General features: G+C 40.4%; 1 protein-coding gene across 1 annotated transcript in view; it reads left to right on the top strand.

Moving 5' to 3' along the window:
* Positions 1-1,318: 1,318 nt before the first annotated feature.
* GALNT12 (polypeptide N-acetylgalactosaminyltransferase 12) overlaps positions 1,319-26,937 on the top strand; it is a gene marked incomplete at both ends in the record, with an annotated part of 43,724 nt that continues 18,105 nt past the window's right edge. Inside the window, 6 exons of the mRNA XM_079533254.1 lie at positions 1,319-1,701; positions 14,600-14,769; positions 15,476-15,665; positions 18,944-19,129; positions 21,444-21,561; positions 26,756-26,932. Coding sequence (XP_079389380.1) covers positions 1,319-1,701; positions 14,600-14,769; positions 15,476-15,665; positions 18,944-19,129; positions 21,444-21,561; positions 26,756-26,932 — 1,224 coding nt within the window. The remainder of the gene's footprint in view (positions 1,702-14,599; positions 14,770-15,475; positions 15,666-18,943; positions 19,130-21,443; positions 21,562-26,755; positions 26,933-26,937) is intronic.

Here is a 26,937-nt window from a genome sequence, read left to right as displayed (position 1 = left end):
AAAATTCAGAACAGCTCATAATGGCATGCTGTCACCCTGCCTAGTGGCAGCCAGGTTTTCCCCTCCCTTAGCACCACACAGAAATCTGCACTTCTGTTGATCACACCTCACAAGGCTAGCTAGATCCAGTTCCCCTGGGTATGACCAGTCCTGGCACGGCTGATCTTCATAGGGCGCCATAAGCTGAGGATAGCCACTCTTTGTGGTACTACAAAACCTCCATTTCAGCTTCCTGCTACTCTTGAGAGAGGAAATTCATCACTTATGTTATGCTTTTGTGTTTTTTCAACAGCAAAACCACACGTTCTTATATAACCTCATGTCCCCAGGATCCTAAGCTTAGAGAAGGAGGGCTGAATGCCGTTAAGGGGTGAAATGGGCACAGACGTTGTTAAGTATAAAATACACAGCAAAGTTGAGACTAAATGCTATAGTTGCTTCTTTAGAATCAGAACCATTAAGGTCAGATCTCTAAGATCATCTAGTCTAACCATTCACCCATCCCCACCATGCCCACTGACCACATTCCTCAGTGCCACATCCACATGTTCCATGAACTCTTCAGGGACAGTGACTCCACCACCTCCTTGGACAGCCTGTGTCAGTGCCTCATCACTACTTGTTCTTCTCAAGACTTAACAATCCCAGTTTTCAGCTGTTCCCCATACAACCTGTGCTCCAGGCCCCTCACTGCTTTGCTGCCCTCCTTTGGACATGCTCCAGGATCTCAGTGTCTTCGCTGCAGTGAAGGACCTAAAACTGAGCACAGTAAACTGAGGCGCAGCCTCACTAGAGCCGAGTACAGAGGGACGATCACCTCCCTGCTTCTGCTGGCTGCACTGCTCCTGACACAACCCAGGATACCACCGGCCTTCCTGGTGGTATCTGGGCACGCTGCTGACTCCCGTCAGCTGTCAGCTAACACCTCCAGATCCTTTTCCTCCGTGCAGGACTTGTGTCAAGTCACGAAACGTACTGCCCGTTATGGGGATAATACATTTGGATTTCACTTGCCCCACCAAACGCAGCCCTAGGCGAGGCCTCGCTCCGGGAGCCGCTCCGCCCGCCCCAGCAGCCCCTGGCCGCCACGTTTCCCTACCCCGCGGGGCGGCCGGGCGGGGAGGAGAGGAGGGAGGAGCCGCGGGCGGCGGAGCCGGGCGGGTTTCCTGGCGAGGCGGGGAATTGGCGCTGGCTGAGTTGCGTGGCTTGTGCAGGTTCGCGAAAACTTGGCCGAGTTCGCCCGAAGCGAAGGCGTGCCTGCGCCCGCGTCCGGCAGAGTGCCCCGCGGCCCTGCCCGTAGCCCCGCAACCCGCTCGGTATGGCCGGCCTCGTCGGCCGCGGGATGTGCCGGGGCAAGCGGGGACGGGGCTCCCGCGGCGGGAGCGCGCTGCTGGCTCTGGGGCTGCTGGCCGCCCTCGGCTTCCTCGCCTGGCGGCACGGCCCGTCGCCCCGCCGCGCCGCCCGCGGGGCCCCGTCGCCACCTCCGCCGCCCGCCGACGCCGAGCAGCTGCGGAAGCCGGTATACGCGAAGCCCGATGCGGAGCCGGGGGCGCTGGGCGAGCTGGGCCGGGCCGTACGGCTGGAGCTGAGCCCAGCGGAGAAGCGCCGCCAGGAGGAGAGCATCCGACGGCACCAGATCAACATCTACCTGAGCGACCGCATCTCGCTGCACCGCCGCCTGCCCGAGCGCTGGAACCCGCTGTGAGTACCGCCGGGAGTCGAGAGGTGGCTGCGGGGCGGGGCGAGGAGCCGAGCCCAGCCTGTCCTGCACGGCACGGCTCCGTGCGACGGCTGCTGCGGGCCAGCAGGTGCCCGGTGACGGCGATCAGCAAGGCGCAGCTCTCAGCTCCCCTCGAAAACTCGAGAGCTGTTGGTACAGTATCGTAGTATCGTTTTTTTTCTGCGGACCGCTTTAAAAGCACCGCGTATCTCACAGACTGGAAGTTGTCAGCGCTTGTGCCACTGCTCTCTTCCGTAAGGTAGACGAGGGCACGGCGCTGGCCATGGCGCAGCCCAGGAGGGGCCGATCTTCTCTGCAGGGTGGTGTCAGCCTTTTCTCGTGGCACCGCGCAGATCCCGGTTGTCCCTCGGTTAGGTCACTGCATGCAGTGTACTTTTCCAGCCACTCCCAGCTCTACAAATATTGTACTTCCCAGAATTCAGCTTCACACTGCACTTAAGTGTCTCACGCCACACAATGTGAATTGAGCTGTACTGTCACAAAGAAAGTTCAGGTATATGTTTACTGGGATTGTGCAGCTGTTTCATGATATCTAAGTGCCCACTTAGATGCTGAAAGTTTGTATAACTTCACACTTTCTTTGTTCCTGGATAATTTGTTGTTGGGACAACTTACCAGAGATGATGGCACCAGCAACTTTAATATAAGGATTAGATACCTTAGATGGTTTGAGTTGGCAAACCACAGTTTGGTGCAGTCGTGATGGTGGTGCTGAAAGTTTGACTGTATGGTTGCTTCTGGCCTATGCAAATGCTTTGTTTGATTCAGAGGTTCAGCTCAATGTGGCTTATCCTGTAAGCAAGCAGACAGCTGCTGAGAAGAATAGCCTTAAACAAGAGAAAAGGGGATCAACCAAAAGGGGACCAAGAGTATGTGCCTTCAGCAAACTCAAGTCCCTTCCACCTCAGCCTCAGCCAGTTGGTTTCTTTGCAGTGGGCTCGTGGTCACAGGAAACTGAGGAGAAGACAGGGCCCTGTCTCTACCATAAATTTCTTTCTTGTTTGTGTCTTGAACAGCTGCTCACTCAATTCTACTTACAAGTGTTCTTGTAATCTAAAACACACCCTAATCTAAAACACATATCTTACAGTAACAAAAAATTGCAGAGTGAATGCAAGGCCTCTTTACTGTAACTGTAAGCCTGACAGCAGGCTTGTTTACCTTAGCTAGCTCATACCTTGCTCATACTGCCCCTTCTGAAGCAGTCTATAGATGGGACTATAGCATCTACAGAGGCTTAAGTTGTGTTTGTACAGGAAGAGTTTAAGTTGTTTCAAAAAATCACTGCAATTTCTTCCAGACCTTCTGCTGGAGGAAGTGGAAGATTGCAGTTGTTGAGCTGTTGAGATAGATAGAGATTGTTGAGTTGTTGAGATAGATAGAGGGGGCAGATTATTGAAATAATATAAGAAGGCATTTGGATCTTGCTGTGGTGATGTGTTGTTTTTGACTTTAGTACTTGGATGTTGAAATGATGAAGTATCTAAGCCAAAGGATTGCAAAGTGTTAATGACATAATCTTGGAGATTATTGTTTTCTGAAGATAGGGCTGTGTTGTACTGTTATAGTATCTACCTAGTGGTACACTGAAGTTGTTCATGTATTTCCACACAGTTAAATCTAAATTTGGCAGAAGTATCACAGAACATCTATCCAACTTCCACAGCAAATGTAAAAAAAAATTTCCCCAAAGACAATTTTGCAATAAAGTTATTACTACTTCCCTTAAGAGGGAAGAACGTTAAAGAGATCCAAATCCAAAAAACATCCCCAAAATATTAAAAAAAGGTATCCACAAGCCTGTCCACCAGAAAGTTCTTTGCATTTCGTTAGAGGCTGTATGGATTGAAATGTCAAGTCTAAGAAATATCTGGTTTACTTTATTTTATTTTGGTAATGCTGACCAACCAGATAAGCATTTAATGATCTTTATGAACACTGGGGTGATGGGAGAGGCTATGATGGTAGGAAATGTGTAGTAATGCTTCAGCTTTCCCAAAGTGGTGTGAAGACTATATTTCTAGATGTGATCAATGAAACTGTTTGGGTACCTAAGGTCCAGAAAGTGACAAATATGCAAGCTTTTTTTTTTTTTTTTTTTTTTTTTTTTTTTTTGTTTTTAAGTGGAATTTCAGAGGAGAGGCAGAGAACTGAGTGCGCTAATAAAGCTTGGGTCTCTTCTAAGCTTGTTATTTAGAAACTGATAAGGAATAGAACTAGTAATAGGTAGGTGTGATCTATTGAGAAAGACTCAACCTGGCTTTTACCAAGCATGGCATGTCTCAAACCTATTGGAGTTCATTGGAAAAAAAAAAAAAAAAAAAAAAAAAAATAGAATATCCCGTTGTCTTCTTGTGATGAGTTCCTTAAACACCTGGGGAGTAAGGTGAAAATTCCTTGCATTTATAGATAATTGGATAAAGAAGGAAAACAATTTTTTTTTTTTTTTTTTTTTTTTTTGTAGTGAAGAAGGGTTGTTGGTCAAGTTTCACAGAGACCTTGTTGGACCCAATGCTGTTGGACCAAATCAGCTTATAGCATGATTTCTGTAATGAAACGACTGATGTCATTTTCCAGGCTCTTTGGCCTGAAAGACAGACAAGCTGCTGAAGGGTGCCTACTGCTGAGCCATGGCACTACTAGCTTGATGCATGAGGAGGATGAAGCACCTTGAGCCACCACCTTGCTCCACGAATCCTCTTGCTGTGAAGTATAAGGAAGTCCATCTGCTGTAAAGTTCAAATCAAGCATTCATCAGATATTAACAGTACTGTGGCCTTTTTGGTCTGTTCCAGCACATTTTTGTGTGTGTGAGGCAAGTCTTGAAATTTAGACCCAAGGAAAATGGGGGGATGGAAAGAAATGGGAGTAAAGATAGGTAACAACCCTTGGATGCTCCTCTGCTCGTCTTAACATTAATGTCCTTCCACATTCATCAGTGACCAATTTTGAAGGTGTTGCCACACAGAATTTTGACTTGTAAGACTGAGAATATCTAAACTAGTAAGTTTTTAACCTGTTCTGCAACATTATGGATACAAGGTGTTGCTTTATCAGAAACAGATTGCACAAATTTTTCCAAGCTGTATGTTGAATGCCTTGGTCTTGCTGTCAGACCAAAAGTATCTGGCAATAGTTACTTATAAAAGATGGAAGGGAGCTGTAGAGGCATTCACTGTTGTCCAGCAGTCATGAGCAGGAAGAGGAATGTGGCCTGAGTTTAGCCCTCAAAATAATGTCATATTTGATTATGAATTCCATCAGATGGCATGTACTTTATAATAAAGTTTCTTCAGCATGAGATGTTTCTCATACGACTATATCCTTGCCAATATAAATGTTCGTATCTTTATTTCTTGTTCTTGCAGACTGCCGTAATACATTATTCTGAGAACTGATTCTTTTTCTCTTGAATTACAGACCAGGAAAACGTGACAGCTTCCGTCATTCCTTTATTTCCTTCAGACAGTTACTGCTTCCTTTAACTGTCTTGGCTTATTATCAGTATCTGATAATACCGTGTTTCACCATGAAGAAACTTTTTAGTTCTGTTGACAGCTAGAAGTATATGCATGTACGTATTTGCATGTGTATACATAAAATCAACCTATGAAAAAGTACTATTTTGGTTAAAGTATTGTGAATAAGGATGTACAATTTGCCAGGAAATTATGAAGTGGTGATGCAATTTGTAAAAGGCTAGGAGCAAAATATGTCATAGGACTACGGAGTAACAGATTAGATTCAAGTCTTCAGTGGTTCTTCATGTTCAGTGTCATCTTGTGTTCCTGCAAGTCGTCTTTGTTGGGTCCAATTTGGATGGTCTCCAAGGCTGAGTAGTCAGTAGCCTCACTGGGCACTTCTTTAGGGCCACAGTAAATATTTTTTCCAATCATCATATTATCTAGGTGAGACAGATTTTCTTCCAAACACCTATCCTTCACTTCTTGCATTTTTGTTCTTGTGAAAAATGAAAAAATGATAAGCAAGCATCCTGTAAGCTACTGACTCTTTGAGAGCCCCTGTGCATGCAGCACAATGGGCTTAGGATAGTGTGTTTTGCCTGCGGCCACTCAGCCTCCCCACAGGCTGTATCTGGTCCTTCAGGGCTTCTCCTGGAAGCTGGGCTGAGGGTCTGTGGAATGGACTGTGTAAGCAGCCATGGGGTCTCTTGGTCAGCTTCACATGATGAATGAAAAATGCATTTCCAGTTTGTCTGCTGGGGTTCTTTCAAATTCAGAACTGTTCATAAGGATTGTTCATGATTTTAGACACTCTACATTTTTTGGAGGAGGAAGGCTGTATTTCTCGTGATGGGATGCTTTGCACATTCATTTCAGAGATGGTTTCCCTGAAATCACACCAGCCTTATTTTGTCTGATTGTAGTTACAAAAGGAGAAAGGCACGGAGAGGGACTTTTGTGCTGACTCAGTATTTTTCACATATTTGGCACTTCATGCTGTCATTCATGGTGGAAGCCTGAATAAGCCCTGTCTTCACAAGCTGAGGGAGTTGTCTTTTCCATCTCCCCTTACCTGGCAAATGATTTTGAATCACTAAACAACCTCCCCCCCTCCGCCCCCCAGACATTGGAAATGATCTGCATAATAATTGTCAGCTATTAAAAAAAAAATTTAAAAATAGAGTTTTTATTTCGAGATTCTGTGTTTTGGAAAGAAGGCTTGTTTTAAGTATGTGTATATATATGTGTGTGTGTGTGTTTAAATACACAGATAGCTTCCTCTATCACCATCACTCTTTATGTCTGTTGGACATGGAACTGTTGAAGCAGGTCCAGAGGAGGGCCAGGGAGATGATCAGAGGGCTGGAGTACCTCCCCTATAAGGACAGGCTGAAGGATCTGGGGCTCTTCAGCCTGGAGAGGAGAAAGCTCCGAGGGGATCTTCCAGTGCCTGAAGGGCCTACAGGAAAGCAGGGGAGGGACTTTTGATGAGGGCAGGTAGCGATAGAACAAGGGGAAATGGCTTTAAACTGGAAGAGGGTAGATTTAGACAAGATATTAGGAAGAAATTCTTTACTGTACGGGTTGTGAGACACTGGGACAGGTTGCCCAGAGAGGTTGAATATATCGAAGGCCAGGCTGGATGGGGCTTTGAGCAACCTGGTCTAGAGGGAGGTGTCCCTGCCTATAGCATGGCTGTTGGAACTAGGTGATCTTAAAGGTCCCTTCCAACCCAAACCATTCTATGATTTCATGATTCTATGCTATCCCTGAGTTTAGGGCAACAGTGTTGTGCTAAGATTTTTCCAACTTTGAAAACTGCTTTTTCTGCCTATTCTTGAATTCGAATGTGAGTCTCACACAATCTGTTTTGGTACTGTGCTTTGTTTTGTTTACTGTGCTGTAAATATCCAATTCCTTTGCCTGCCCATCTTGCTAGCAAATTCCCAGAACAATCTTTGAGGCTGGCTTTTCTCCCTCTTCTGCTCTGGGTAGATGTGGCACCGAGGGACATGGATTAGTGGGCATTGTGGTGGTGAGTTGATGATTGGGCTAGGTGATCCTGGAGGTCTTTTCCAACCTTAGCATCTGAGTGCAGTGGGCAAGCTGCTATTTCCAGGAGCCTCACTCGCCTGATGCAGTAGCAGCCTGGGCTTTCCTCTCCACCACACTGGAGAGGAAAGCTTCTCACAAGCTTCCCATGTTTTCCAGTATCTTTAGATGACAAATACAGCACTGAAAGTGGACTCCATGGCATATTTATCTGTAGAAGCTTGAGCTTGCAGGCATGCTCCTTCCTTGTGAATGCAGTATTTGCATGCAGGCTTCATTTGCTGTAGATGTGTTCTTGCTTTACAGCTCAGCAGAGTCCGAACAGGTAATACTTCTACATACAGGCAAATGTTTTGCATAAAACACTTGCAGCTTTATATGCTTTTACTATCTTCATAATGCTATGGTCATTATTTTGGTGGTTGTTTGTTTTTTTTCCCCGAGCTTTTTTTTTCTGGAAGGGGTAACAAGTAACTACATAAATTATAATGCCATTTAACTACATTGGTCATAATGCCTTCTAGTTATTACTTTATCATTAGTTTGCAGGATTCTTCACATTTGTAAATAGGTTTGGACCCACACAGCTGTGTGTGACTGGGATTACTCATTCCTTCCTCCTGCGGTTATGTGGAGGAGTAATACATCTGCAGCATTACTGTTTTGTTTGTTTGTTTTAAATCAGCAGGCTTGTGTTTTGTAGCAATATAGAACACAGGGATGCTTCCATGCATTCGGTACTTTAGCATGCACGTGCTTTGGTATTTTTGTATATTTTACCGGTTTTGAGATATTGTTTCCTATTTTCCTAAAAATGTGCAAATTTTCTTTATAGAATCATAGAATGGTTTGGGTTGGAAAGGACCCTTTATCATTTTGCTTTTATTTAATAGTTGTCCTCCCACATTTTCCAGTAGAAATCACAGTATTATCTCTTGACTGTTCTCCTTTGCAACTTCTTACAGAGTTCTTCATCTTCCTCTGACCTCTAGAAGACTGCTTGCTTTGAGTTGGTTTTGTTTTAATGTGATGCAGATTCCAGACCAGTGGCAGTTAAGCACAAGTGATGATTTTTTCTTCTCTATTTTTTTTCAAACTGTGATTTCACTACACACTGTGTCTCAGAAGTCCAGGTGCATCTACGCCCTGCTGCTTGTGATGGTTACAGTAATTTTCAGCTAATGTATTGTCTTGCAAAATGCTTTTCTTGTCTTGAATCAAATTACACACCTAAAAGTTTTTTTTTTTTTTCAATGTAGGTGTATGAAATCACAGTTTTCACCTAAAAGTAAATTTTTGAATATAAGTGTGTGGAATTGTACAGTTTGGTACAAATGTTCAGTGTGTCTCACAGATTTGGAAGAAGATTGCAAGCATGGGTAGCCATTTGAACAAAGAGTAACATAGTTTCAAATCAGCAAAATAAAAATACTTAACAACAACAAACAAACACATTTTTTTCCTCATATATACATGTGGCAATGCCTTCTTACCTACATCCAGAATCTGAGCCAGAACTTCTACAGGTTTCTTAGGACTGTAGAGAATGTAAGCTGTACAGGTGAGCCTATGGATGTTTTTGAATCTGTAGATTTTAGGACCTGATTGCATTACAGACTCATAGACTGTGTTGTGATCTTGGGGGGGAAAGGGGGTCTTTGCATCATAGTTTGTTCCAGACGGGAGCAGGTGATGAGTGGTCTGATCTCTATCCCTGGTTTGTCCTGTTGACTCATTTCAGCCTTGCCCTGTTAATTTGGCTGTCCTGGCAGTTATCAGCAGCAGCTTGCAGCTCTCTGCTTTGCTAAGCAGGGCAAGGCACACCTTCCATAAGGTGTGTGGAGGTGTGCAGAAGCAAGTGCAGTCTTTGCATTCTTTGCCAGGATGAGGCCTTGAGGCTTCTTAATTTTTAAGCAGAACTGACACTTCCTCCAAGGTGCTTTCATCTGAGAAAATATATTGGGCTGAAAAATTGAGTGATGTTTGAAGGAGATAAGAGTAACCTGATTTATATCCTTTAATTGCATTGAAAACATTGCACTTACGCATCTAGGATTTTGATTTAATAGAGCTTTGTGGCTTTTGGCTTATAGATTTTATCCATAGGTTGCACTCACCTAAGGAAGGCCATGGAGGGGCCACTCAAGCACAGATTCATCCTGGAGGAGGTCATAGCCTCAGTAGCAGTTCAGGTTGGCTCAGAAAGCAGGGCTGCACTCTGTGTTGCACTGAGGAGCTTGAAGTGCTCATGGTTGGAGGGGAGAGAGATGGAGAGCAGGACCCCAGCAGGGCTTAGTGCTCTGCCTCTGGGAGGCATTTTGTTTTGGCAGGTTCTCACAACAGTACTTCTGCAGTTTATGGAGTGGAAGTAAAGAAGATGAAAGGGGATTTGGATGCCTGCAGCTGTTGCCATAGGTGTGGATCAGCTGTATTTTCTCAGAGCCAACAAAGTGCTGCTTTTGAGCATACTGCTCACTAAATGGGCACCCTTTAATTCCACACCTCAACCACGTCCAAATTAGGAAATTCTTGAGAGAAGAAGAATCTTGAGCTTCCCTATGGTTGTGGGCATTCATATTAAAAAAAAAAAAAAAAAAATAAATGTCAGCAGTCTAGAAGAATTGTATTGATGCAGAGAGCTGAGAATAATTGCAACATCTTGATTTTCACCGAACAACCTTTTTTTCCGTTAAAAAATGTTCAAGTCTGTCAATTCTAAAAGAGAAGTATATATTTACAAAATCTTAAATAGCTTGTGAGCAGACTGTATTCCTAACAAATTTATGAAAACTTTCACTTACTTTTTTTTTCTCCTTAAAATATGAGTAGCTGGGCATATAGAATATAAAATTTGGAAATGTCTTGCACTGAAGCGTGTCAGCAACCCTACTTAAGTCATGGCAGCGTGCCTGCTGTACACACGTCCACACTCTCTCTCCTTGCTTAGAGATACACATCTCTGAGAACAGCTCCTTACACTGAAATAAATTGAGTAATTACGTTAATTGACATAAATGTTCTCCAGAATAGCCCATTGAATTTTGTTTAGGCATTTCCTGCCTGATGTCTCTTTAGTTTCTAATAAATAACCTATTGCAATGCTTACTAACAGAAAATTTTGTAGCGTAGTAGATGCCAAGGTTAAATTATTAAACTCACCAGCCTCACAGTCTCAGACTGTAAATTGCAAATGCAGAAGGAGAAAGCCCAAACCTCAAAAGACGTTTGATTTATGGTGATGCATCTTTACTTGCATTGTTTTAGGTTTCATTTGGGGAAATTATATGTTTGAGTAGGTGCAGTAGGGAAAGATCCAGGAGAGATGGAAGACAGTGAATGTTGTTCTAAGTTTGTGCTTGCTGAAAGAAAGATGTGTACCAGCATTATCCTCTCTCTCATCTCATCTAGGAATATAAAAATTCATGAATGAATACCATTTAGATTTTACTTTTTTTTTTCTCAGTGACTGATCCAGGTGTTGTAATTTTTTTTTCAAAATCACCCTGAATAAGAGACATCTGCTTTCCTGAAGCAATACCCTCTCAGATACACACTTTTAAAATTTTATTATGTTTTTAAATATATACATATATGCAGTGCTTATCTCTGTAAGTATAAACAAAGTAAAATCCCTGTAGTTGAATAAGGTAATGAGAGAGTAGTTGTATAACGTATTGGATGTGTATTGTTTTCATGACAGACCTATTTTGTTTATTTTTCATGCTTAGAAATGTCAAATTTACAAGCAGCTCATTTCTTTATGCCTACAAGGTGTTTCTATGAACTGTTTGGTAGTTGTGATAGCAATGTTCTGGGTGGTGTATCAGCCAACAGTAGGAACTGTGGGTAGTTTCCTCTCACTTATCTTTAGCCGTGGAAAGTGAAGCATCTGCCCTACAGTTAAATCTCTATTGACAGAGAAGAGGTGTGGGCCTACAAAGACCTGTTAGTCTATCCTGGATAAATAGCCTAAGAAGGGTGAAAGGGATTGTCTTTGTGGACGCACAGAGCTGGCTGAAGGACAGTAGAAGGCCTTCAGTTGGCTGCCATGAAGCACGGTTAATCTGCTGCTATCATGGCACCTGTCCTGGGCCTAGTCAGTGCTGGGCATTTGGGGGTAGCACTAACGCAGGCCTTAGTCAGGAACTGAAAGCAGCTTGCAGTATAGATAGTATAAATATACGTTCTCTAGCTGCAAAAACATATTTTTGGGCTACTGTCACCAGCTTATATCTTCCCTGTCATTTTAATGACATATTGTAACTGACTTGGGTTTGTTTTTCTCAATAACCCAAAGTAGGAGTGAAATGATTCACGTAGAAAATAGATGCTTGGATACTTGGGTGACACATGGGGAATAAAAATACATCTGGAAGCTTGCAAGGATGAATACAGAAGATGCACTGTGAAGATGGTTCTGCTGTAAGTAGGTGCTGGAAAAGGGAGAAGATGACCGGTTTTGATATTGAGTTTCCTATCCTTAGTCTTTTCTTTTTTAAGCTTCTTTTTCTTTTTAGGTGTCAGTGTTTACTGTAGATACATCTCCTGTTTAATTATTCTGCAGTGACACCTGTAAGTGTTTTTATTTCCGAGAATTACAATGATTTCCTTACCTCGGTGTATTTCCAGGATTTAAATGCTTTAGGTTTATGATCTTCACAATGGCATTATTTTCTAAGTCTGAGCAAAACTCTCTGAAATTTCCTTCAATACAGAAAGATAAGGAAAAGAGCACTTCATTTTAGCAACGGTGTTTGAGACTAGTAGCGGTTTAGTAGTAAGCTAGTAATGGCTATGTGTCTCGGAAATAACTTACAAGGTGAACGTGTGATTTTGCACAGTAGCTGAATGATGATGATTTTTTCTAATTTTTTTGAAGTTGCAAAATGTTACTTACTGCATATGTGGTGATTATTTTTTCCCCACAAATGAACGTAATGCGCTAAGAAGCTGAACTTTGTACTGCTCTGCATGTTGGAATATGCCAACAGGTGATGGAGGCATTCCTGTTAGGGGGATGGAGAGAAGGCAGACGCAGCCTGAGCAGTCAGCTCTCCTCCTTGCCGTGCTGATAATAGGTCACTCTTCTTTACAAAACTCTTTTCCTCTTAGCCACTTTCTTGACTTTAGCCTCTTTCTTGAGAAATATGGGCTCTGGTCTGCTCCATAAGAGGCTGACTTTTTTCCACAGCCTCAGTAACACTTGATGGAGGAGGCAGCAATGCATGATGAATCAGGAGCAGTCTGGGGACTGCTTTGTTCTCTGCCAAATCACTCCAGCATGTGATTTTCAGGCAAATTCATTGAAGTCTTCAATCTATAATTAGGCTTGTAAGCTTCTTTAGACCTTTTGGATTTCTTTTCTCTTTTCGCATAAGGGAATGCAACTTTAATATTCCATGAATCTTTTTGATACATTTTCTGGAGAAAACTCCCCTGGAGGTTTTCTCCTATTTATTTCTTCTTTCCTTAATTTTTCTAAAATGGGTAGGTAATGATCCTGTTTCCATCAAGAAATGAACTGAAATTACCTAGCGCAAGTGATTGTGATATATAACGGCATTTTTTTTTTCTGGCAGTAATGGGCATAATTGCTTTACAGTAGGCTAAAGAAAATACGTATTTCGAAAATTGGATTCGTGTGGTTGGTTTTTCTGCGTTGGTCTTAGAAGAAAAAAAAAATATATATGTTACTCCACGAACATCTGGCAAAATAAACGACTTCTGTCACCAGCCATGAGTGTGAGGCAGCTCTCTGTGTGCAGCGTGTCTTAGCACTGGTGCGGTCTCAAGGGATGAGTGCTCTTCTTCATTGTGTAAGTATGTGTGTGTTTGTGTATGCATGGATATCTCATATAAAATGAATGCTGTTACATAGCATTCTTGTCATGTTTGAGAAGCACACGTCTGTGTTCCTCCTCCACCCAATTATCATTTCTCCTATTTGCTTCCTCATTTTCAGGTATTTATTACAAAAGTATTCTACATCTTTTTTTTTTTTTCTTTTCTCTTGAGAATTGTGATTTTAGATTTATTTACCCAGATACAGACATTTTCTCTTAAAACACCCCAGATACTAAAAAATACTACCTAATCTTTAAATAAATCTATAAGAATTCTCTTTTTATTGCAACCACAACAGCATTGCAGTCAGTAAATGTAGTCTTACTGTGCTCAAGGTAAGCAGTTTTCATATCACTATCTGTGTGTTTTGAGGAATTTTGCCTCTTGTAAATGGGACTCATGGATTTTGCTGCCACTTTTGCTCCTGGTCAGTTCTATTTTCTCCCTTCATTGTGCTTTGGATAACTTACTGATCACCTGTCTTGATTGGAGGGATACCCTACATGTTGTTGTACCTGTTGGTACACAGTAATGTACAGAAATATGTCTTTCTGCCCCTCTCATCTTCCAGGCAGTAAGCTGAAGGCATAGGAAGCCTCTCAGGTCTCTAAACTGCTTCTGTTGCAGGGTAGTAAAACTTTATACGGCACTTGAGGGAAAGGGAAACAACCATGCTAAAAACAGTCATTATTTTAAAATTACTTCAGACTAGGGGAATCCTTATACTCTTGGCTCATCCAAAATTCTCTTGGCATCCTTATGTTCATTTAGAGAAATGAATATATATATATATACATATATATACACATACATACATACATATACATATATATATATATATAGGAAATCCATTCTGGAACTTAATCCAAAGGTTTGCAAATGTGCTGGCTCTCCACAGAGCCAAAACCGTGCATTTTTATGACTGTGTTTTTGTGATTTCACTATTATATCTTGGCAGTTCTGTGGTCTTCCCAAGTTATGCTTTAGTGTACATATTTCATAGTTACATGACTGGTGTTTTTTTTGTTTTTTTGTTTTTTTTTAATATGTTTCTGTTTCTTCACAGTTACATTTTTACTGTCTGGCACTTATTTTATTTTCCAAAACACAGGTTCTCAATAATTTATGCTGTTTTTACCGTACTTCATGTTTTTATTTTTCCTTTTTTTTTTTTTTTTTTTGTTTCCTTATTTTTTTCTTTCTGTAGTCTGCAAGGCATATTTTACCCACTGCTTGCTCCTGAACTTGGAATAATTTTATGCACAGACAGCTACTGCATACACCAACCCAGAATGCCTCCTATTATTTTTCTATTTAGATAATTTTGGGAGTTGCAGAATTCTACAGATATTTGCATGACTACTCCTTGTACTCACAGTTTTGTTAAGTTCCTGTAGGTTCTTTTTTTTAAAGGTACGAACTATTCATTTGATAACAGTTTTCTAAAAACTGACAAGTGTTTTTGCACTTGTACTAAACGTTGTCCCCTTGCTTACAGGTGCAAAGAGAAGAAGTATGACTACTATAGCCTGCCCAAAACTTCAGTTGTGATAGCTTTCTATAATGAGGCTTGGTCAACACTTCTGCGAACTGTTCATAGCGTTCTTGAGACATCTCCAGATATACTTCTAGAAGAAGTTATCCTTGTGGATGATTACAGTGACAAAGGTACAAAGAATAATTTTAAATAATGCTGATTTTTGTTTTGTCCTTCTATTTTCTTTGTCACCTAGTGCATGGGCGAAAAAGATCTGCTCTTCTGGTAAAGCACCATGACACTCTGCAGCAGAGGTATCTAGCTGAAAAATGTTTTGTCTTTTGGAAGCCAATGAAAATTTCAAGTTCTGTACCACATTTAGTTTTGAATGGGGTGTGTTTGCTTTGTTGTAATGTGAATGCTTCCATATGTGTATAACTACAGACTTGTTGGAGGCATTCCACCTGTGCTCATTTGAGCACGTTTCAATTGCTCCAAGATTGTGCTGGTGTCAGTTATAATAAGGAGCATCTGAGTTGTCTGTTTCTATGTGAATTATGGAACATATAACAATGCTATCATTATCTATCACAAGTGCATTGTGTTAAGAATAAAACCATAATAATAAAACCTTGTGTTAAGGTAAAACCTTCACATTTGAGACAAAATTAACAACTTAGAAGTGAGAAACAGAGCAACTATGAAGCATTCAGTTTCTTAAAAGGAACCAATTTTTGTCCATTCTTATCCTTTCTTTGTGTAGATAGAAAAGCACCAACCATGTAATATAATGCTCAAAAAAGAGCGTTCTTTAACATGCTATAAACCAGTCACTGCAGAACTGTATTGTTGCATTGCTGACAATGCTGTATATATGTTTTTATGTCGTCACTATAGACCATTTAAAGGAGCCTTTGGAAAACTATGTGGCTGGCTTACGCAAGGTGCGTCTTATCCGTGCGAACAAGAGGGAAGGACTGGTTCGAGCTCGACTGCTGGGGGCTTCTGTAGCCAAAGGGGACATTCTGACCTTCCTGGATTGCCACTGTGAATGCCATGAGGGCTGGCTGGAACCACTTCTGGAAAGGTATAGTTACACTCTATCCAGACTTTGTGCTGTGGCAGAAGGAAAAGAGTCATTTTAGCATGTTTCTGTGCTCCGCAGGGGAAAAATCACTCTTCACAGACTTTTGTCAGAGGTTATCATAGCCTGGTCCTTCTGGCAATTTTTCTCTTGAAAGAGAGCTAGAAAATAGAAGTCTGGAGCATGAAGAGTTTGTTTGTTTTCTGTGTGGACCAGGCTGCTTTTTTTTTTTCTTCAGAGGAGTGAAAACTTTGTTTTCAAGGAGGAGAGTCCACCTCTAGCTGTGAAACTGCCTTGAGAAACGGGGATATCAGCTTGAGTGGTGGATAAAAAGATCATCTCAAAAGATGATCTGAGTCATCTTTTTTTTTTTCAGGACAAGGTGCACAGAAGCAGATTGGAGGAGAAGTCAGTAAACTCCATCTTCCTTGTCTGAAGATGAACTAGGCCATCTTTTCAATCTGGTTGTGATACAAAGCATCAGAGGGGTAGGTAGAGTAGAGAGGAATTAATGTTATGTCAGCACACCATCTGTGCTGAGATACTGTAATTTGAACTTCTGTTGTTTTTCATCTATATTGCAAATCTGCATAGTTTAGAAAACTTCCATTAATAATAAATATGTTTGGGGAAAAAATGGCAAAAAAGAAACCAGACACCACAAAACCAAGAACACAGAATACTGGTTCTATGGTAAAAGTATTTACGTTATACCTTACCCATACATAGTCAGTAGCCAAATAACTCCTTGAAGAACACTTTTCCTATTGTATATCCAGCCAATGGAGCACCCCACTGCCCCATCACAATTGAACAGTTTCAGTACCTCAATCAGATCGCTTAGATACAGCGTAAAGGAAATGAACTCTCTCAAAAACATTTTAAAATGAACAAATAAAAAATCATTTGCTCAAGGTGAGTGGCATGATTTGCATTCTGTAAAGGTGCCTTCTCAGATATCGTAGACCTCAGAGAAAGGCTAGAAAATCTATCACTACCCAAAAGTGGGGTGAGATTGTCAAGAGGAACATCCCATTTTGCATTTGAGATTATATCTGGAATAGCTATTTTCTTCTTGAAATTGTCATATTTATTCTTGGTTTTGTCTAAATTTCACAACAGGTACGTTCCAGATAAATTTCGGTTAACTGTACAGTACAGATAATGTGAAGAAAGACACAAGTATAAAAATCAAAGAATAAGTATGATTTTAATGACTGCCCTCTTAAAAAACAGCATATAGCAGTGGAGTCATTTCTGTAATGTCTTCACATTCTTTTTGTGAACCACTAGATGGTAGTCTTGAGAAGCAGTTTAGGTAATTGTGAGTGTAATACATTGCCTCCCGTAAAAAGTTAGTTCTCGATGTGTCTTGGAACCTGTGCCCTTTTTGCTCTAGCTGCAGATGTCCATCTCTGAGCAGTTGTTTACATGGCACTGGCTCAAATGTATGGAAGCAATACGTCCGTGTTAGAATTTTGCAGTGCAACCATCTCTCTATTTGTTTCTACATTGTACCATCTAGTTAAATCTTACTTTACAGAAAAAAATGATGGCTTTTCACTTATCTGATTCCTTTCATAACTGCAATCATGTGCCAAATACATATTTTTTCACTCCTCTCAAAGACCAACTAAGCTCTTTTACTTTTGAATGGGAGTTTTTTTCTCTGTATTTATATCCTTCTCATTGCTTTGTGCATAACATTTATGCAAGTGAAAGTGGAGATATACATATATTGTTAAGTCCTTTTGTGCTGTCTGCCAAGTAGCACTTCAGTGGGGGATTTTAAAGAAGAAAATGGCTGTGTTGTATTTCCCCGGTGGCAACAAGAAGGGACCATTTCATGATTAAGGCAGTCTTTTTCAGCTCAGACAATACTCCTCTGGAGCCACTTTTGTCCTCTGCAGTATTTAACCATCACAAGCTGCTCTAATTTCAGAGAGCTGAGCGTAACAGAGTCAGATCCCCTTCTTCAGCCTGCAGATTTTAAGCTTCATATTCCCACGAGAAATGAACTGCCCTTGAATGATGGATATATCAGGTCTTGTCTGACCATCTAACATGTTCATTCTTTCATCTTATGTGGAATACGTAAATCAGAAGATGCAGGGCTAAAACAAGACTCAAAAGTCAAACAAGCCACTTCCTGATTGAACTAACCAGAGATTTTTAAGAGTAGCGCAGAGAAGACTACTAAAGAGTGATTTAAGAGAAAAGCCTTTGCTTGAGTGTGCATGCTTGTAGTGATCTATTGTAGTACTAAAAGAGTCCTTTCCAGAATTTGAGACAAAAGCAAAGAATCTCCTTACATTTTTTAAGGGCAAGTACTTTTGGAAAGGAATTCAGAAAACCCTGAATGATATTGAGAAATGGGAGGAAGTTTATCTTGTTGCCAAAGCCTGCTTGCAAGGAATGTCCTCACTCTGATGTGTTCCTAGTAGTGATAGAGATCTTAACTATCTTTAGATCAGACTTGCTGATAGTGATGTCATTCTGCAGAACTATCTTTTTCGTCCTTTTAACTGTCTTGTAGTGTTAGGGTTTTTTGAGGCCATCTTCGTGATATTTTCACTATTAGGGATCTAATATCATATGATGGGTTGTTTTTTTGTTTTGAATTCATGGCATCTTTTAAATTACTGTGCTAGTGTTTAGTGTAACTTTTTGCAGATTATCATAGAAATTTTCCTCTATATTCATATCACAGGTGTAACTTTTTGCAGATTATCATAGAAATTTTCCTCTATATTCATATCACAGAAAGCTCTGTGGCCCTCAAAATCAGTCTATCTTATTTGTCCCCGGAGGATGATAATGGTCATGACAAAAGATTACACAGTTTCGCTCTTGATATGATCCAGGAATCTTACTTCATTCTTCTTCTCTCTATAAGTACCTCAGAAGCAGCTACATATAAAAAGCAGACATTTTTGTTGTGATTGTGATGTTGAATATGGCAGCTGAGCCAGGTGCTGAATATGTAATCACAAACCATCTGGCATATCACACTTCCACTCTCCAGGAAGTATGGTCCTTGCCAGATGCCTGAGTCCATCCTAATGCATCCTCAACAGCAACAACAACAAAAAGATTATTCTTGAAGTCATTTTTTCCTTATATTGCAGCATGAGTTGAGAAATCTTGGTTGAGAAAACCATTGTTTTCTTTTCTTGACTACTCTAGTTTTTGAGAGTCTTGTGGTAAAAGGAATTATTAGAAGCTTCTCTCAGTACTATGTTCTCTCCTAATGTGTTTATTTCTTCTTTTAAAAACATTAGGATCGCAGAAGAAGAATCAGCTGTTGTATGCCCTGTTATTGATGTTATTGACTGGAATACGTTTGAATACTTGGGAAATGCTGGTGAGCCACAGATTGGTGGATTTGACTGGAGATTGGTCTTCACATGGCACACTACCCCTGAGAGAGAACAGAAACGAAGAAAGTCCAAGATTGATGTGATCAGGTTAATTTTTCTGCATCCTTTTCTTAAACTGTGAATGTTGTGACTACTTTTCACTTCAGTTGGAAATGTCAGAACCTGAAAAAACATATTGTGAGTGCTTACCACTTAGTTTGAAATTACACATTTTGTATGGTTCCCTTTTTTTGGAGTAGCTTCTGTCCAGGAAAAATACTGTTCTAGAAGCTGAAATTCTTGTAATCTGTTGTGTGAAATCCTTATTGCACAAGTAGTCACTTACTCCTGTAGATTCACTCCCAACAGACATTTAGCAACACAAGGAAAGGTTGTATGTTCTTAATTAGTACTGGAGGATATCCTGTATGCAAAACAAAGAGATCTACGTTGTGAAAAAACATGTCTTGGTCAGCAATGAAAAGAAGAAAAAAATCGTCAACCAACAAGAGGGCAGAAGTCATTCTGAAGACTTTCTCTCTGCTGTAGCAATAGGGGTGGCTTCTTGCTTTGTTTTCCAAGGTGAACCAGTTTTCAGATTCCTCATTTGGGTTGAAATGGTTTAGCTTTGCCCACCATAATTTCTGAGGGACTAACTTGCAGGAGATAGTGTCTTCCTATGGTGGGTTTTAATTCTGTTTGCAAGAGTTGAAATCCATAGGTGTTATTCATCACTCTGTATTGAATTTTAGGTTAGCTAAGGAAAGTTCAAAGAGTGCTTCTAGAAAATGGGTATTTACTGTAGACAAAATCCCGATAGCTGAAGGTCTGACAGGGAGGTTGTTGTATTTCAGCAGTGCACTGTGAGAAATGAAGCACCTCTTCAGCATTTTTAACATCACGTCCTTGCCTTTGTTTAAAAATTGTCATCTTACAGCCTACAACAGATATAGAATGATTGATTTTTTTCCCAGTCTTTTCTAGGCCACTTATGATAATAATACCCAGTGCTTCACTAATAATAATGAATTTATCCTCAACTGTGAGAAAACAGGATTTTTTTAAATGGGAAAAGTGCGACAGTAAATCAGACCCTTTAAGCATAGATGAATACACATATTCAAAAAAAACTTTCAAGTAAAAGCCTCTAGCTTAAATACAGTGTTTTTCTTCCCAGCAAGAAGGAATTGTCTTTGGAATGCCAAGGGGAAAATGATGATAAAGCTTCAAGGTGGATCAGTCACTGAGCTGAGTGGCACAGTTATCTGGAGAAAGCAGCAGTGCTTGGAGAGTGGTATCATTGACTGGAAAGACTAGAGGAGGGGTGAGGCAGAAGAGCCTGACAGCTTATGGAGTCTCTTTCTCTTCTCTGTCTCACCTCATCTCTTTCCATTCTTTGAAACAACGTATGACAGTATAGGACTGTGTTGCGTCAAAAAGATGGCTGGTAAAATTAGTTTTGACATGTTAAGGATAAGTGATGGCAGACCTAGCATTTTTTAATTCTTATATCAATTGCAATTTAGTAAAATTCATAAAGTGTCAGGTGAATTAAGTTCCAACCAGCATAATGAGGTTGGCACTTTAAAGAGGGTCATTTTCTGAGGCTGTAAACAATTAGGAGCAATATTAAACAAATTCAATTTTTCTGTACAGATGCATGCACCACTCTACGGAAAGTACATCCCTTAAATGTGCTGTTGATCTGTGTCTTGTGCCCTTTAAGCATTGCCCTGCCAGAATGGTTCCAATTTGGACTCCTTTTTTTTTTTTTTTTGTTGTTGTTGTTGTTGTTGTTGTTTTTTGTTTTGTTTTTGTTTTGTTTTTGTCAAAGGTAGTAAGCAATTAAAAAAAATACGGATGAGCAGGTCATCTTTGAAGGAAAAAATCTCTCTGAGGCTACATTTACTTAATTTTGATGAGCTAATTTCTGAGTTTTTCCACTTGTTATTAATGGAATCAGGAATATTGTTATTAATTACTAAAGCACAGGTTTGTGTTTACTTTCAACTTAAGTAAAATTTACAAATATACTGCACTTAGAATTTCAGAACTCACTAAAATAATTCTACCGCAAAAAACATATGTTCTGTAATCTAAAGTAACAGGTAAGTCATTTAACACCAGTCTCAAAGACATTACAGTTGCAAAAATCTATCCTTGAATAATGTTTGTCTTCTCATATTTCACTGATATTTTTATTTTAATATATTTTGAAACTCATTTCTGATACTTTTTTTTTAGCAGAACATTAAATTCAAATGGCCTCACAGTAGAATATTTAGTTGATCAGTAGCTGCCTCTTACTCTGTATCCTGAAGTCTGAGAAAATAGACAGTGAAAATGTATTTCTAGCTCATTTTGTTGTTTTTAAAATTCCTTTTCTTTTAACTAAATTTAGAGTTATTATTCTCTTTTACAGGTCTCCCACCATGGCAGGCGGATTGTTTTCTGTGAGTAAGAAGTATTTTGATTATCTTGGCTCATATGACACAGGAATGGAAGTCTGGGGTGGAGAAAACCTTGAGTTTTCATTTAGGGTAAGTGACTTTTTTTTCATGAAAGTAAAAACAAGTTTCTTATTTGTTTCATCCTGTCCTTTTTATTCAGAGAGATGGCTGTGACATTAGCAAATGTGAAGAAGAGAATCTTTCAGTGTGCATTTACATTAATCTTTTTTCATCGTTCTCACATTTCATTATAGCTATATTTTCCTTCAGAATAACCATTTCAAAAGACATCTTTTTAAAGTATTTATTTATTTGGAACGTCAGCGTAAAATGTAAGCAGTGGTGTGACATGAGAGTATGAAGTTTATGTTCTGTGGCTTAAAGCAGATAGTTGGAAAGACGCATTAGTAGTTCCTACATGTGGTGCTGGAGTTCACTGTAGCAGCTGGTAGAGTGAACAGCTGGCAACTGGTGGAAGTTATCAGTGGGACAGGGTGAGCAAGCCTCTGCTTCTGTAAGGCGTAATTCTGTTTCACACCAGGAAAAGTTCAGATAAAGGTTATAAAAGACAACGAGGAAATCTCCAGGAACTGTAGAATGGTACCGCACCAGAGAATGGACCTAGAATCAGGCAAGAAGCAGATAGATTGCTGTGCTAGAATAGAAAGGATTTGCAGCGAAGGAAAATAAGATATGGGACAATGAAGACAGATGAGTAAAGTGATCGTGCTCTCCTCATGTCTGCTGTTACATGCACTATTGCTGATTCCCACTGAGCACATAGTTCAACTCAGCTTGCTGAAGCAATCCAGTAGTGGTTTAGAAGGTATCCCACAGAGCCATTTTTGACTTGTGGGGAGCTCATAACTTACTATCCATGCTTTCCCTTTTTGTTGTTGTGTTAGTTTTTTTTTGTGGACTTTTTGTTTTGTTTTGTTTTGTTTTTTTTTCCACTAGGTATATGTATTTTATGGTCATATTTGCATTTTCGTCTGTTTCCAGATTGTGGAGGGCAAGGATTGGTGGTTTTGTGTTGCTTTGTTTGTTTGCTTGTTTTTGTTGCTAAGAGTAGCTTTCAGGAATAAATAGTACAGAACCTTCTCATGAGAAAGGACTGCCTTCTCATCAGGAGACTGCCTTGCTTTAGACTTTTACCTGTTAACAGAAGAGGTGTGCAGTCTTTGTGGCCACTGTGTCTGTCTCCTGTGGCCTGTAGTGCAGAAATACAACTAAAGAGAGCTAAAGAAAAAGAGAAGAAAAGGACCTGGGAGGATAATAAGCACTGATTCAGAAGTGACCCAGTTTTTTTCTGGAGAGAGAATTCTCATCTAGGATCAACGATCTGAAGCCCTCCTTGCCTCCTTTCTTATATGGAGGCTAGTTTTTCTGACACTAAAGTCCAAACATGCAGAGACTTATTTTCTTTGGGGGTAATCCCTCAGTCACACTAGTCAGGTTGCCATTGGCTCACAGGAGTTAGGAGTAGTGTTTTTTGTCTCTGAGATGGCTTGTGGCATTCGGGACTGGAAAGCCTGCATGGAAAAAGAAAAGTGTGGAAGATGACCCTCTTAATAGACCCTCTGTGATGCAAGAGCATGAGTGAGCAATGGGTTTGTCTGTTCAACTTAGAGAAGGACTTTCTTCTCTTGGGCTGGTCCAGCTCCCTGCAGACTACAGGTGACTGAGCAGCTCTCTTCTGGGAGACAAACAGTGCAGCAGGATGGACTGAGCATTAGCAGCTGCTCCACAGGCCAATGAATGTGTCTGGGCACACTCATTTCACCAGTGCGGATTGCCAAAAGGATCTGGGCATTTGGAGCAAAACTGCAGACAATGTGCTTTGCCTCTGTGTTTGTGCCTCCTGCAGTGAGGCATTTTGTGGAAGGGAGCAGAGCACTAGGAAAGCATTATAGTGTGTTCTTCCTGCTGCCCACATTTCTGAAGAAGGTCAAGAGGGATAAATCAGTGCTAATTCTCATCTCTGTGGTTTCTGAATCTGCCAGACATAAAAATTGGGGTCAGGAATACTGAAGCCCACTGTAAATTAATTCATTTTTCTTGTCTCTGAAAACACAGTCACAGCTTGAGACGACGTTCTCAAGCCTCCTTTGCCTCCTATTTGTTTATTCTAAACTGAAGAAATTCACTGTGGCTTTGAGAGGTGCAAGGAGGACAAAGCTTTGGCTGAAAACATTATGACTAAGAGAGATTGAGGCTGCGTGCTGAATGCAGAATTGAGTCAATGTGCCTTGATTTGGGATTGCTTAATGCCATTTGGCTAGATAAAATTTCACTTCATGGTCATAATGGGCATTGAAAGTCACCTTCTCAAGGGATGCAAAGCAATGCCCTCTCATCTTCTGTCGCCTGTACATCGAGCTGGTTGCAGTGTTTTTCTGCTGTTGGCATGCATTGTAAGTTTGCTTCTGGGGACTGCTGTTTGATACATGTACAGCCTATCCTTTATCTCACCATTTCAGCAAGAGGGAAAAATACACATATTCAAAAAGGCAAAATTACTTACTGCTAATTCTTCTCTTCTCCTTGAAATTTCCTTGTCTGTTAGTCCTGGCTGCTATATCTCTGATTTTCTGGGTTCTTCTCTAACCTTTCTGCACTGTTTCTTCCTGTCCTGATGTGGCAATTTCTCCTGCAGCATGTGTAGCCTGGGTGGCTTTAGGAACAGGTTGTGTCCCCTTATCTTTGCTTAGAGAGTAGCATCTTCTTTTCCTTTTTTCCTCCCAGCGAGTCCTAAAACACCACCATGGAGACTGCAGTTCATACAGGAAACTAATTTCTTGACTGCCAACTTGCTTTTCCTATTTAGCGTTTTTTGACCCAGCAATTGGGTCACTTGTCCAGAGCCTGGCAGGGACAGGGACAGCTGTACGGCTATTGTAGCTTTCCTAATGCAAGCATTCATTCCTGTTAAGCAAAGAAAAAATGTTTATAGCCTGCGTGCATCAAGATGAAAGTGAAACTAAAACCAATGTCACCTTCTCTTTTTTTTTACACGTTCTCTTCGTGTAATAGGAAAAAAGAAAAGCTTCTCTTATGATGAGAGTTGCCAGACCTAGTAAAGAATCATATTTGCATGCACATGAGCAGGCAAAATATAAATAAAATCTGATGTGCTTCTATGTTACAGGAGGTGGAAATGGTTTCAGGGGAGAAACTTCCCCAGAGTCATTTATTTAACATATAATGATCAAATGTGGTGTCTCTGTTGAATTATTTGCTTTATTTTATAGCTCTTCATTTTATATAGAAGTTGAAATATGTTTTCCTTTAAAATAAATAAATAAGTCTTTTGAAGAATTGGGTGGTTAAAACATATCTAGTTCTTGTAATGGGAAGACAAGAAATTTTAAACCTTTCTAATGAGGGAAGCAGAATTTAATGGGCACTGCCTAGCAACCTACAGTTATTTTCTTAGAGAAATTCAGAGCTGTAGCTACTGAGAATTCAGATGCTTTGGAATTTTGTTTTTGGCAGCAATTTAATAAATGTAGTCAGTTTCTTTTATTCCATTTAAATCAGACTTTATCAAGGAACTTTACAAGAAAGTGCATCTTTCTTAACACTGCATTTTTACTTCAGTAGTCTTTATGGTCCATTGCTCGTGTTTTCTTGTTGAACACAAACTGATCAAAATACTAATCATCAAAAAAAAAAAAAAAAAGCATCTAAGGAATATAACAAAAATGGAAATTGATGGGCTTCAGTAAATGTAATGGACTTTAATATTTGTTGACAATACTTGCCTGATAAATTTCAACCTAAAAAAATACAATCTTGGATGTGGAAGCTATAACTTAAGATAGCTATTGTTTTGAAACAGAAATCTCCCTAAGGGAAACCCTATAAAGAGAGGAGATGGTTGATTTCATAGTGCCTTTTGAAATGGCTGTAGCATGACTTATGTTTGAAAAAATGCAGGTTGTTTAAGAAGTCAGTATAGAATGGTAGATATCTTGCACAACTCCTTTAATCTTCTTTCTGTTCAAAAGAAACCCAGCAAACCTCTCTATTCCTTAAACATATCTTAGCCAATTTCCCTCGTTGTAGAATCATAAAATGGCTTGGGTTGCAAAGGACTTCAAGGATCATCAGGTTCCATCCTCCTTACTCAGGAAAAATGAGCAGCCACCTACGTATGGATGGTTAAGTAAGCGAGGACAATTAATTGCCTGGATTTCCAGCTTGAAAGAAGCTTCTTCAGAAAATCTGTCAGAGCAACTGGTGATAGCCTCAAGATTGTTCAGTTCCAGCGTGTCTTCCCTTTCCTCTCACCTGACTAAATTTCAGTAGCCTTGTTTCTGGCACTCTTCTGAACCAGGGAGCCTGCAGTATCATGCTCATGCACAGTAGGTGTGTGTGGGCTGCACCTGCTTTCATTACAGCAAGCTTGGGATTGCAATGAGTGGTGGGAATGGACTGTAAAAGGTCTGTTAAGCCATAGTGGCCAGGGTTTTTGGGTAGAGGAGTGTAATTACAGAACTGTGTGTGCTGTGGCTCATCCCCTGCTGGATGCTCACTTGGGGGCTTCACTCCACAGACATCCATTTTCTGGGCTAGGCAGCCAAAGGCCTGAAGATGAGAGCACAGCTCCATGTGCAAGCTCACGTACTTTCCTCAACAGCAAGCTGATTTAAATAGAAGAATTTTTTTCCTACTGTTATTGGTTGGACACCGAGAGTCAGTAACAGAATTTCTTTGTTTACTTTTTTATGTATTGAATCTTGGGTTCTTTTTTCTGATCACCTGTTTAAGATTAGACACATTTCATAACTGAGCACCTATACCTGTATTCTGAAATGGTGAGCGTAGAAATAGAAGCACAAGTAGTGGTTTTACAAGCTTTGTCAAGTCAGCTTGCCAGAGAATACAGGCAAAGCAAGATTCAGTTCCTGATAAATATCATCAAGTTTCTTTCTGAGAAGGCTATTTGTATGATAAATTTTGCCTAGAAAGATGTCTCTTGCTTATGTAACTTGACTTGTAGACAACAGTTAGACCCTCAGAAGTACTGCAGACCATTTCTTATTGTGCTTTCAGAAAAAGTACACTTGATAAAACCATCTATGTTCTTGTTACTCCTAGTGATTTGCTCTAAGTTCATGATGAAGTTAACCTATTTTATTCATCATATGAGAGGCAAAATTATTGTATGCATGACTTGTACTGTGTTATTCTTGAGGAAAGTATTATCCTTGCAAAGATGTGTATCCTTCTGCTTGCAAAGACTGAAATTTACAATGCACAATGGAAATTCTTTGTTCAGATATGGCAGTGTGGAGGAAGTCTTGAAGTCCACCCTTGCTCACATGTAGGCCATGTTTTCCCCAAACAAGCTCCCTACTCACGATCTAAAGCTCTTGCAAACAGCGTACGTGCAGCTGAAGTGTGGATGGATGAATATAAAGAACTTTATTACCATCGAAACCCACACGCTCGCCTGGTGAG

The sequence above is a fragment of the Tetrao urogallus genome (genome assembly GCF_951394365.1).
Source record: "Tetrao urogallus genome assembly, chromosome: 3".
NCBI classification, from domain to species: domain Eukaryota; kingdom Metazoa; phylum Chordata; class Aves; order Galliformes; family Phasianidae; genus Tetrao; species Tetrao urogallus.
The sequence above is the reverse complement of the archived record's forward strand: the minus strand, read 5'-3'. Positions and strand labels throughout refer to the sequence as shown.